Genomic DNA, 13,689 nt, shown 5'->3' on the forward strand with positions numbered 1-13,689 from the left:
CCCTCTCTTTTCTTACAGTGGTGACGTTAAAGGCCTCTACTCTTTCCTCCACCTTGCAGGGTTGATTCCTGCCCATCTGTGATTATCATCTTGCAGCCTCCCAGCTCTGCCTTTTTCTTCTCACCTTGCACCCCAATTTCTTGTCCTCCTGGCCTGTCCTTCCCAGAGAGCCCGTGTCCCTCCATTACAACACTCCAGCCATGCAATACATCTCTTTCCTGTGATGCCAACACAACCAGAGTCCTGCAGACAGGTCACAGAACATAGAATGGTCTGGGTTGAATGGGGCCTTGAAGCTCACTTCATTCCACCCCCTGCCATGGGCAGGGAGACTTCCCACTAGAGCAGGTTGCTCCAAGCCCTGTCCCATGTGACCCAAATCAATTTCAGGGATGCAGCAGCCATGGCTCCCCTGGATTGGAGATTGTGTTTATTGCCTGTGGTGTTTGCAGCTGCATTAGACCCTTCAGAGGGCACCTTCTCCTCAAAGTAGGATTGAGCAGACTATCACCACTACCTGGGCTCTCATTCCCCTGCCTGTCACCCACAGAGCTCTCCAGTCACAACTCCAGGTTGCCTGGGGCAGCATCATAGGTGCCCAGCTGGAAGAAGAATGCACGAGCAAGACTGTTCCTTTTACTGCCAGCTTTCAGACCCATTTCCATCCTATCCAGGACAATGCCCCCGTCTCCAGCTGTTCCCTCCTCCTCACTCTCAGCCATGTCCTGGTCCCCAGTTCACAGCCCTGCTCCTTATCCTCTTCCCTCCAGTTGTTCTCAGGCCTCCGGGGGCTGCAGAACCACCAGGGCCAGGCATGGGTGGGGAAGGAGGAGAGGATGGGATTGTTGCCTCATGGCAACAGATTTAAGCAGATCATGGAGCAGCACCCTGATTTTTCTTCCTCACCAGCCTCTCCTCTTCATCCTGATGCTCTGGTTTGGCCTTGGCTGCAGGCTCTGCTATCCTGACACTTTGTCTTCACTCCTGGCAATCCCTGCCTGGAGCTCCATCTCCTCAATATGCTTTCATCATAACATCTTCCATCCCTCTCCTTCTACAAAATCCACAGGGAAAATCTCCATATAAAACAAAATCCATCCTCGCTAGTACCTAAGGACTGCATTAATCACCCTTGGTTTGGGACAGGGAGAAAACTGCTTTATGGGGCCAGGGGAATTTTTTGCTCATTTTCAACCCTCTTGTTTTCTAAATTAAAACATGAACTTGGAGGGGGGAAGGAAGAGAAAAAAAGGAAAAATACAGCTGCTGCCTTTCTTTTTTGGCTGCTGGGAAATTATCAGGGCAGCATGTGGTTCTACTAGCTCCTGGCAAGTTTTATCCAATAAATTATAAAGCATTGATTTAAGAAGGGGAAGGAAGAAGAAAAAGAAAAGGCAGCAATAAAATTGCTTTTAAATTACTCATGTAGGTGGTACATAAACAGGACATGTCACAACTCACTGAAAAATTCTAACTGGACAAAAAAAAAAAGAGAAAAGAACATGAAAAAAAAGTAAGGAGAACAAAAGGTTCAAGAAAATTCAGACATCCCAAGTTTATATTTTGTACTTTATTTGAGTTATTAGCTACCTTGGTGGATTCTGGGTGGTCAAGTCAAATAAGTAAGGAAAAGAAAAAAGGATTAAACATCTCTGGTTACCAGTAGATGGACAACTATGCCTGAGAGGGTCAGGAAGTACTTTTAATTCTTGCACATGTTATTGTGCACTGTCTGTCTTTGCCAAGAAAACAAATAAGCTCTGTCTCAGAACCAGTTTGCGTCTCTTGTTCCGTTACTTCTGCTGCAAAGCTCTTCCAGAATTCATTGCCATGATGATTACAGACTGTACTCTGATTTTCAGTGTAAATCTATGTCAGTCTGTTCTTGCATCATCACTGCCTCTAAATTTAAAAGCTCATTTCTATAGAGATCACACCAGATACAGGGTGAGTGTGGATACAGAGGACACTCTGTAATGAAAAGCACATCCTAAATGCAGGAACCAGGAGCTGCATGGGCTTTGTTCCTCTCCTGTAATTTGAGCCCTGAAAACGGTCTGATGCTGACTAATTGCCCAGAGCAATTCCTGTGAGTACAGGAAGCACTTCTTGTGGGCAGATTTAATTTCTGGTGGGGGAAAAAAGTACTACCAAACTCACCTTAATCCTTTGTCTGCTTCAGTGCTGAAGGAAACCCACCCTCATTTACCAGGCCTTTTCCAAGCTAAACTCATAAAGGGGTTTCAATTTCCCCTTAAGAGATCATATTTCTATTTCTGGTCATTCTTCCCTCACTTATTCCAGTCTATCCTGATAAACAAAACACACTTCTCTCCAGCTTGGTTATTTCTAGCAAGAGGGAGCATTACCACAGCCCTGAGTGGTGCTGCAGATTGACATCCTGCACAGTTGTGCCACCTCAGTTGTTCAAAGACTTCTCAAGAGCAAAAAAATGCTGCCTTTGATTGCTTTTCATACCATTTCTACTCAGTCTTCCAGATCATCTAGATCCTCCTGTAAAATACTCCCCACTTTTCATGATTTCTTACTTTGTTAGTTTGGTTCAGCAAATTTTTTAACACAGTCATCCTCCAAGGTCTTCTTAACACAAATATTAATTCCACAGATACCCAAAACCATCCTTCAAGAGGTATCATAAAAACCTGATCCCAGCTGTAATTATTTCTGGCAGTTTACCTGATTGTGCTCCCAACCTCAAAATCCAGCCTCTCCAGAATATCCATTCTTCAGGCAGTACTCTAACAACCATCTCATTGAACATCAAGGAGATGAGGATAAACTCATTTCTGTATTCCAAAAAAATCAAGATTAATTTGGCATAAACTACACCTATTTAAATATCCTTCCCCACCTCACCTCCTAGAAATCTTGCTCTGGAACACACCACTGTATCAGACCAAACAGACCTGAAGTTACCTGGACAAGCATAATGGCTACATGGAGCACAGCTTCTGGTTTGAACAAATCCAGCCTACCAGCTATTCAAATTCCCATACTGCTTCCTTCTGGCAGTTCTGTGATGGAAAAGCAGTACACAGGTCCCACTGAGCAACTTAATTCACAAGCTTGTAAAAATTGTAGAATTGGCCTCACTAGTTGCCAAAAAAAGGCAAAGTCACTCTGACCCATTAAGATGATCCCTTCAAAACACACATCTAATAAATCCAGTTCTTTGTGTTTCTGAAGTGGTTTATTCAAGCCTGTATCCTCTCTGCAAGCCATGGAGATCCCATCCCACCATGGTATTCGGCTGGAATTGCCTTCATCCTACACATATTCTGTACCAAAATAAACCCTGCTGTACTCTGAGCAACTTCAATCATGTACATGTTTAAAAATACAACATTAAGGTCAAGCTCGCCATCATTTTTTTAAAGGTCTTTCCTCTAGAAAACCACAGCACCTTCTCAACCACATCATCATCCCCCTTTCTTCCTCCCACTTGATCCAAATCTCCTCCTTTCCCTGCTGCCCAGACCTCATCCCTATCTTTCTTCCTTCCTGCAACAGAACTGTGACCCAGCCATGTGGCCACATCTAGGAAAGTAATTTACTCGTTATCTGTCCTATTTACGTGGGATTTACCCACTGCCATGGAGGAATGTAACACCAGGTATTTCCCAAGCCATCATCTGGAAGAAAGAGAAAACCCAACAATCCCCGTTCAAGCAGCTCTGGGAAACCTGAAAATGTCAGAGTAATTCACAAAGTCATGGTAAGAAATTCCAATTAATTAAAGTGAAAAGTCTTAAGTATCAACACAGGGTAAGTTTTCTGATGGAGCAGAGCCAGCTTAGGCTCTTCCCCCTATCCAATCCAATCATTCCTAGCTCTTATCACAGCGTGCTTGTCCTTCACCTTCTAGGTAACTGAAAACATACTGAAAAATAAGTCTCTTTCCTGCCATTTCTCTTCTCCACCAACCCCACCGGATCAGCCCTTCCTTCTTAGCAAGGTGCCACACCAAAGCCATGTCCAAAGCAGTTTTTGAGTTAAAAGCACCATAAGTGAGCACTTCAAAGCCCATTTGGTTTTGCAAGTTACTGTCACACTGGATGTGCATTCAGATTTGGTGTCATTTAACAGAAAAGCTTCCAAGAACACAGATCAAAAATCACTTGGCTTATTTTCCACAGGTCTCCACCTTCTAGTACAAACACAGGTGCTGCGGATAAATTGATTTTACCATTTTCCTTCAGCTGAAGTTGCTCTTTCCATTATACATCCATCTACCCTTTCCAAGCATCCTCATTTTTTAGGGACAATCTGGTACCAAGCATCTGAATAGTCACAGATTAAGATCTCTTGGTCATAATACAAAGGGGACCTGCCCTGCTACTTCTTGAAGCTCCTCAGAAAGCATAAATCAAGCCATGTCTTTATGTGGAAAGCATGAGTACTTCCTAGTTTCTCAGCAAGGCATGGCAAAGAGTTGTGCCTGAATTCTGAGACTGAGTAAGAAATTAAAAAATACTAAAAAATTTCAAATTATGAGAGTGCAGTTTTTTTGCTGTCTTTAAGAAAGTCAAGAGCACCCCATACCACCACTTCTAAACCAGCATTTCAACACAGTGAGATAGACATAAGGTATGGGGGAAGAAATACACTGTTTTTGTTCAAAATGCATGAAATTATGATAAAACTCTAGATAATTAGGCTCTTGAAATCTAGGGATATGGTTCATAGCCAGGTTTGCCAACAACAATTAATACTACTTCTGTATCCTGACAGACCTTCCCACCACTGCAGCGTGCTGTGGATCAAGCACGACAACTGGTGTGGACTGTGGTTTTAATTAGATGTACCAGTGTGTAAATGAACACCTTCTGCCCAGTGGACATAGCTGTTTTGAACCACCACTGAGGAGCTAAAATATGTTCACCACAGGTGTTACATCAATGCCTTCCTCAGCAACACAATTTCAGAGAATCCCACACTGGTTTGGGTTGGAAGGACCTTGAAGACCATCCCATTCCACCCCCTGCCATGGGTAGGGACACCTTTCACTAGACCAGGTTGCTCCAAGCCCCATCCAACCTTACCTTGAACATTTATGGAGATGGGGCAGCCACAGCTTCTCTAGGCAGCCCATGCCAGGGCCTCACCCCATCACAGGGAAGAATTTCTCTACACCCAAGTTCTACCACTGCACCAAAAAACAAGTGTCCTGGCACAACTCTGCAGATGGAAACCAGACATTTTAACCACTTCTACCACATAAGAAAGCGTTTGCAAAATCAGTCACTTGATCCTCTCCTGCTTATACCGATATTTCTCTTTTTTCTGACCAAAACAGAAAGGACAACCCAAGGAATTAACGCAGAGTCAGGGTATTGTCTCAGAAAGGGGTGGCCATGTTCTCCTATTCCAGGAGTTTATGAAACATATTTCAACAGCTTCACCTACAACTTTCTCACACCATGAGTATTAATAGTATTACATTCATTAATATCCTATATGCAAAACCTTCAGCTTCTCAGACATTGATACTGCTGGGAGCTACACTTTGTTATCCACATGGGACACACTACATGAAGGTCATCCATACCTTTTCCCTTGGACAGCTCAGAGAATCAGGGACCCCTATGAAACCACTGAATTTCACCCATCCTTTTGCCTCTCAGCCCAGTGACACCAAACAGCTGGGCTCTGGTAAAAGGCAGTGGGACTGTTTCCATCAGCTACTGCTAAATCCAGACACACAATTATAGGCATGGGGCACAAATAAAAATAAATAAATAAATAAATAGGAAATAAGTCCTTTAGAAATGTAACAACTTTATTGAAACATGTTCTGTGAGCAGCAAAGAGCACCACCCAGCAGCTTGGAGGACAGCAGATACAGTAGAAAAGGACTCCCAGAGCAGTGCATGCATCCTGTGGACTGTAAGCATGGGAAGTTCAAACAGGGACAAACTGGTTTCAGAAGCTCAAAAGTAGCCTCTTTTTCCAGTGCTTCTCTTCAGAAAAACACCGCAAAAATAATCCCACATCTAGCAGAACTACTTGAAGTGAGAGGCGTAAACTCTATTCTTGATTAAGTTACAGAATAAATTATTTGATTACAAGCTAAAAATACTTACTATCACACATTATTTTCCTCTTTAAGGAGCTCTTGAATAGATAATCCCACAGAACAGAAATAGGAAGTACATTTTTAATGCCACTGATTAACATTTTACCTCACTTTGGAGCACTCACTGCATCCCTTCTCCTGGAAGTTTTAATGCCAGACTGCTGACATTTCCTAAAAAAGCATTATAGTTGAAAAATAAGTTTGGGTGTTGACAGAGTGCAGTGCTCACTGGCCTGCCTCAGGGAAGAAACCTGATTCCATGGCCACACTGATCCCTTCTGGCCTCACCATTTTTTATGACATCAAAACCATTCAGCCATAACCTATTTTTTTGGTGGCCAATGAATTTAAGATAGCAAAGAATCTAAATGGGATCACAGCAACCTCAATACTCCTCCAAGCCATTCAAGTAGCACAGGAAGGCTCTGGAGAGCGCTGGTAGCCACAGCAGAGATGTGGTCATCCTCCCAAATGATGGCACGGAATCCTGGTTTTTGCAGCCCTTGCTTTGGGAGCCAGCTCTGCTGGCAGCCGCACAAACCTGGAAAGCTTTCACCTCATCCAAAGGGATAAGGAGAAAGGAGTCCTCCTCCTCTTCAACTGCAGGTTGGTTAACACTTAAACAAGACTGACAGTGTCTTCCAAAATAAAAGCCATAAACAAAGTGTATGGTCCTAGTAAACAACAACAACCATCTTCTCTGCATCAGGAGAAACCTAACCTGGAGTTTAACTTAAGGGGATTCCAGCCAGGTCTATAAAGGTGGTGGAGACCTGAGCAGGAGGAAGGCAGGAAGGAAGCCACTAACAAGACTCTTGAACCCTGATATGCCATCACGGCACCCACTCACCCTGTACCACCCAAAGGGCAAAAGTAGCCAGAACCAGCCTTTCACCCCAGGTACCACAGCAGGCCTGTCCAACACACAGCTGAACACACCGACAGCAACAATAACACCCAATGCACATGTTACACCAAAGGTTCTGGCACCAGCTCCAGGAAAGGCAACATTAAACTGTGCCAGATCTCCTCCAGCCATGCTTACAGCACAAAAACCTGTTTCAGGTAACACTCCGCTGATTCTCCCCTACAGCTTTTCTGCATGCCTCATCCAAGCGATCTTTCATCTCCATCACCTTTCTTCGATACTCCAGGCTCTCCATACTCTCCTTACTATGCTTTTTTTACTGGCAAATGGTAGAAAGAAGACAAGCAAATAACACTAAACATCTCTTCATGTGCCATGTGCATTCCAAATCCTCCCCATAAGCACTTTTTTAGGCAAACTGATTCATTTGCCACCAGGATGCCTGCTTTTTCCCTTGAGGACAATCTCTTTAAACTTGGAGAGATTTAACTAATAACATTAAAATGATGACTTACCAGTCTCTCATTATCTTCTGAGGTTCTCTGGTAATGAGCTGCTAAAGAAGTGTAATCCTGCTCCTGCTTGTTACACTCCAAACACTTAAGTCCATGACGGATTAGCCTCTGTGGGTCCGTGTAGAGAGGCAAGGCTGGCTGAGTGTTCACAGAAATCCCTACCCCACCTCCTGAAGCAGCACTGGACTTCGGTGGAGGAGAGGACTGAGCTGGAGAGACTGAAGAGCTTGTTGGAGGAGGTGAAAACATTTGGTCTATGGAAATTGGTTTCATGAGCAGCTGAGAACACTGCATGATAAATCCTTTGCTCTTATGATCTCGTGCATGTTTAAGCAAGCTACACTTATTAAAAAAAAGGAGCATAGTTGAACACTGAGTGCACATGACTTCAATATGAACGCTTCGCCTACTATAGTGTTGAGTCAGGCTTTTCTCTAAGGCAAATGAGTCCCCACATTCCAGGCAACAATACCCAGAGGCAGGTAAATTAATACTGGTGTCAGGCGGGGGGCTGAGGTTTGGAGTATATATCGGCACTGGATTGGCACTGTGCAGCACTTTATGGAATGCCTCCATGACAACGGGAGCAGCTTTCTTCACCTGGTGCACCAGTGGCACTGACATCTGTGTCACTTGAGGCTGGCTTCGCCTCTGCGCCGATGTCTTTGCTGTAACAGAAGCAGCAACACTGTGGGGGACCAAGTTGAGATTTGCCAAGTGCACAGCTTTGGGAAGAAGGCTGGAGGTGGTCGTGCTGGATGGCTGTGCCACGGTACCCTGCTGCTGCCTCTTGACCCCCACTTTTATGGCACCGCTGCCGCAGTTTGGCAGTGGAGATAAGGACACTGTACACGTACTGTTTGCAATGTCCATTTTCATGCTGTCTGAGTAAGGACCCATAACATTTGACAGCTGGATAGACACAGCAGCCCCATTTTTGCTTGAATTCTTGCCAGCCTCACTTTCTGTAACTACACTAGTGTCAGGGGATGGAAAAGATTTGATAAACTCCTCGGCAGAAGAGGTTTCTGCAGGTGACTCTTCTGAAGATTTGCCCAACTCATCACTTTCTGGCAAAATTCTAGTTACAGTCCTTTTAATTTCACCAGAAGATGTCTTGATAGTCTTTATCCTAACTTTGGGAATGGCTGGCGGAGAGCCAGCTGCCATGGAAGGAGAGCCTTTCCCACTGCTGTCGCTGCACACACTCCGAGGACTCTCAGGCTGCTTGCTAGCCTTCCTCACCACCTCCAAGGGGCTTCGGGGACTCTTTGGCGACTTGGGCATTTTTGGACTTCCCTTTGTCCCATCTTTAAAAGGACCAGGTTCCTTGGTAAAATTTGGCTGATCGCTTTTTGGAACACACACAACCTTTTTGGCCTGAAGAGCTACTAATGCTGCCACACAGGATGACAACTTGGAATGAGCTGGCTTTAGCCTCTGCCGGGGTGGTATTGACGAAGACACGTTCAGCTCGGGCACAGACCCCTTGCCATCTCCTAAATTATTGTGAGGGAGGTCTCCAAACACCAAGCCTTCTCCAAGAAAGCTGTTGGTATCTAACAAGTCCTTGCTTGACTCCGCAAACCTCTCTACTGCTCTCTCTTGGTCTCTCCTGCTCATTTCCAGCCTATTCTCTGGCTGGCAGTGGATTTCCATCTTCTGTTCCTTCTTACAATACTGATCAAACATGCTTAATTCGGGCTCTGGCACCTTCCTAAGATGATCTAGGACTGAAGCCCCTGTTGGTACATATATTGAAGGCGGTGGAAAATAGGGAGTTTGGGCATGTTTGGGTTTATCCCCAACACTGTTCTCTTTGAATGTATCCTCCGGTTCAGGGCTGGAAATGGGGCTAAACTGACTAAATGTTGGCAAAGGCTCTGACTTGGACTCATCCAGTTTATCAGAGTAACCTCTCGAGCTGTCACCATTAATAAAAGTTGACTCAAACTTGCCATAATTGTGGACTAAAGCATGAGCCTCGGCTGGCAGATCGGAGCCACGAAACCCATTGTGCAACAGACCAGTTCCAAGGTGATTCCCCTCCTTTTCTGCCTCAAAAGACTCCTGGCGACTCGTGTTCTTCACTATCACACTCACAACAGGTGCATCAGAAGGAGGCAGAGAGTGGGTTAAGGACACATTCTCATCGATGCACATTCCCGATGACTTCAGGTGATTCTCACTCTCCTCCCCAGCTGATGGAATGGTCTCCTTAGCATCGAGACTAGTTGGATCAGGGATGTCAAAAGCAGCCAAGAGGTCATCAAAGTCAGGGGTTTTCATGTCCCCCATGATGAAAGCTACAATTAAAAGCACAAAAAATACTTTGTCAAGTACATTTTTCCCCCACGGACAAAATTCACAAGACCCATGCGCATCAACATCTGTGACAAAAATCACAGCTACCCAAAGGCCAGGATGTGGGCAGAGCTGCTCCTCAGAAGTGCTTCAAGAAGCATGGTGAGAGGCAGCAATCATCCCCTTATCCCAGGATCCCTGAGAACACAGCTGGCACAAGCACAACCTTTGAAATGACATCAAGCTCATGCAGGGGACATCTTTCCAACCTGTCAGGTGCATTGCTAATCCAAAGCTAGCCATCATCATGAGCCTCAACAGAAGGTTCTGAAGTATACTAGTGGAGGGTTTTTTTGTTTGGCTGGGGTTTTTGTAGAGCTCATAGGCAGCAGTCGTTGCTGATTTCTTAACAGATTGTCACATTTGAAGAACGCAGTGCTTCCTCAAGGAAGGCAGAGGCAAACAGGTGGCCCAAGAGACATAGATCTGAAAAGGGAGATAACTCCCTACCCTGAGCAATTTAAATAATAGAAGTCTTCAGTAAATATTTCAATACAACAGTTCCAAGAAGTTGGAACTTCTTATTTGAAACAGGGGCAATTCTTAATTAGATGTGCAGCAAAAACCATCCGAAGATAACGAACTATATCCAAATTTTAAGAAAAAAATTGTGTTCCCAGCCAGCTCTTTCTTTCTAAGCTCTTCAGAAAGGAAGTGGGGACTTGGAACACTCGACACAGCAACCTACAACAGGAATAATCAAGCTCTGATGAGATGCATAAAAGCTGACAGCACAGAATTACTAGACCATTTGTGGTCACTACCGTCAGGGATACTGGATACCAAAATATTTTCAAGTTGGTACAATACAGAGACTTCACAAACATTTAATGTGTCATTCTTTTAATATATTTTATTTAAACCCCAAATTTATGTGAACTGGTGCACGCTGTACTTAGTGGAGGGGAAGAAAACCAAAATGTGCCAACAGAACTAGCAGGGCACCAATTCCTGCTTGGCAAGGAGTATCCACAGGCAAAGGTAAGTCTTGCCACACTTGATTTGGGCTGCAACAACACTGCCAAAGCCAGCAGCAAGCAAGGGAGACTGAGGGATTCCAGGACACCAGGGAAGAACTGGGAGCAGAGGTGCAGGCAGGGAGGAGGACCATGGGACAAGGCAGAGGGAGAGAGAGAAGCCACATGATGGTTTCCCAAAAGGGGACTGATTTAAGGCTGCTGTTGTTATTGACAATTCAGTTTAGAATTTTGTCAAGCCTCACATTCAAACCAAACAAAGCTCAACCCTTCTGGCCAGGCTGCTGGAATGGGGAACAACTCCCAGGCCAGGAGAAATCACTTCAGAGTGGAGCACAGGGACAAAGTTGTCTTTGAGCTTTAGCTCAGCCATTCCTCCAGACAAGTCCCAGAGCTGCTGCTTTGGTTAATCTACTGCAAAACACTATGCAGAGATTTACTTGGCTTAAAAGTGGCTCGTTGTGGCTGAACTTAAATTCATTCTTAAATTAAACCACAAATATGGAGGTGCACAGAGGGATATGCAATCATTTACAACCATGTCCCTCAAGGAATCACAGCTGGGCATGAAATCCCTGGAAGCCCAAATTCTCACACAATCCACATCCCCAGCACTTGATAAGGACTTTGGAAACAACACAGATTACTGCAGTTGGCAAAGGCATGGACCTGAAACTTCCAATTCCTTTGGGTGGGAAAGCTTGTACCAGCTGGGAGATAGCTAGGCAACACGCAGCTCCCAAAATTTCTGGTACACAAATCCTTCCACGAGGAAGACACTTCATTCCATAACCTGGCATGCTTGAGTTTTGTACAGAGAAAAATTAGCCTGCCAATCACTCCTGACCTTCCCCTTCCCACTCTGGAACACCTTAAAACATCCGTGTTTCAAAATGCAAGACAAAATAAATTCCATGTATGTGTAGCATCTCAACCTTCTCTTGGATGAAACCTTGCTTTTTCAGAAGCATTTGTGTTCATCTTTGAGTCTTATAAAACACCGTTTTACTGTCTCTGCAATCATGAGGGCACAAGTCTCTACCCAAGTATTTCTCCACAAAACTGCATCTTAAACTTGTGATACACAAAGCTACACTTTCTCAAGATAAAGCAAGTTTTGACCAGATTCTAGAGAATAAGTATCTTATTGACAGAAATTATTTTTAAATAACATAAATTTAAACTTCTGCCTTAACACTGTTTACCTCTGATCACAGATAACAAACAGAAAAAGGATATGAAAGGAAATCATGTAAACTAGCTTGTGAGGAAAGCTGAAAATAAAGACCATTGTCCTTACTCCATCATTCTTGTGCAAAGGACTGAGAACCCAAGCTTGGGATCCAGTGAAAACACAGAGGTTGAGATTTGCAAAGCAGTAGAAGAGGTGAGTAAAGTGAGCTAAGAAGAAGGACTTACAGAGCAATGAGTGTATTTCAGTGTGTAAACTCAACCTCACCATAGCACATTTCTCCAGGAATCAGGAAACATAGAAGGCTCCAAGCCATCCAAAAAAACCCTGGGGAAGGATGTGAAATCCCAGGGCCATGTGCGACCGATAAGCTTCAAAGTCAAGGAGGGGCACCACAGGACCCACAGCCTGCACTCGCTCCATACAAACCTTTTGCTAGCGGTCTACTTCCAGAGACTTCCAAAGATTGGAAGTAGATGCTCTGCAACTTTCAAACTAGGGAGGAGGTTTGAGAGTGGCACTCAATAGCAAAGCATGAAACCCCAGTTACACCAAGGAAATGAATCGTAGAATGGCATGGGTTGGAAGGGACCTCGATGACCATCTAGTTCAAGTCCCCTGCTGTAGGGGATTATTTATCATGTACGTTGCCCTTACTACACATTGGTAATCCTGCAAAACAACAGTGTACAAGGGAAAATATCGGCCAAGGCATGCTCAAGCCGGGCTGGTGTCTCCGGGAAGGGATGCAGAGACTGCGTGACCCTGGAATCCCACGGGAGGGCAGGGATGGCAGGAGCCGAGAAGCGCGGGGAAGGCAGGGGATGAGGGAGGCGGCCGCGCAGCGGCTGTCAGGGCTGCGGAGGAGGCACGGGGCAGCCGCGGCTGGCGGAGGGCTGAACCGGTGGGCGGCTCAGTGCCAGGCGGGACCCGGGGCTGTAACACCCGTCAAAGTTTCATGAGCCCGGGGCGGCTCCCGGTGCAAACAGGGCCGCCGGGCTGGGGGACTAGTCCGGCCCGTGGCACTGCTACGCGCACAGAGACAGACACACACACACATCCACACACACACCACCCCCGGCCCACGCCGTCCCCACCCGAGACAAAGGCCGGCCCCGCCGCCTCCCGCGCTGACAGCCCGGCTCGGCCCGGTCCCGCCGCACGTGGGCCGCCCGCCGAACTTAGTTTGTCCCGGCGCCGCCGGGCCGGGCCGGGCCGGGCCGCCGCAGGTACCGCAGCTGATCCGGGGCAGGGACTGAGGAACGGGGAGAGGCGGCGGCCTGCGGGCCGGAAGAGCCGGTGCGGGCGCGCAGGGCTCGGTGCGCCGGCGGCGGGGCCGCCCGCCCTGCCCGCGGGGCGGCAGCACCGCCCGGCCGCGGGGCCGGCGGGAGGGAGGGAGGGAGGGAGTGGAGGGAGGGAGGGCGGAGGGCAGCGGGGGGGCGGGCCCGGCGCGGCCGGGCCCGGGCGGGCGGGCAGGACTCACCCACGCAGGCGGCTCCTCCGGGCCCACCGGGCCCGCGCGGCCTCACCCCGCACCGGGCACCAACGGCCGCAACATGGCGGCGGCGGCAGCGGGTGGGGCCGGGGGCGGGGAGGGGCGGGCCGGACACAATGGAACCGCCCCCCCTTCCCTTCCCTTCCCTTCCCTTCCCTTCCCTTCCCTTCCCTTCCCTTCC

The 13,689-nt window shown here is 46.7% G+C and overlaps 1 protein-coding gene across 4 annotated transcripts in view; it reads right to left on the minus strand.

The window, feature by feature from the left end:
* Positions 1-13,623, minus strand: part of ZNF592 (zinc finger protein 592) — a 37,034-nt gene extending 23,411 nt beyond the window's left edge. For 3 of the 4 annotated variants that reach the window (XM_058847344.1, XM_058847343.1, XM_058847341.1), the window contains exons 1-2: positions 13,497-13,623; positions 7,481-9,786 (exon numbers count right to left, since the gene is read on the minus strand). In XM_058847344.1, the coding sequence (XP_058703327.1) occupies positions 7,481-9,778 (2,298 nt within the window). In that variant the 5' untranslated portion in view covers positions 9,779-9,786; positions 13,497-13,623. Of the gene's footprint in view, positions 1-7,480; positions 9,787-13,110; positions 13,376-13,496 lie in introns of those variants that run through there. The other variant, XM_058847342.1, reaches the window with a different exon arrangement.
* Between the last annotated feature and the right edge of the window lie 66 nt (positions 13,624-13,689).

The sequence above is a fragment of the Poecile atricapillus genome, chromosome 11 (genome assembly GCF_030490865.1).
Source record: "Poecile atricapillus isolate bPoeAtr1 chromosome 11, bPoeAtr1.hap1, whole genome shotgun sequence".
NCBI classification, from domain to species: domain Eukaryota; kingdom Metazoa; phylum Chordata; class Aves; order Passeriformes; family Paridae; genus Poecile; species Poecile atricapillus.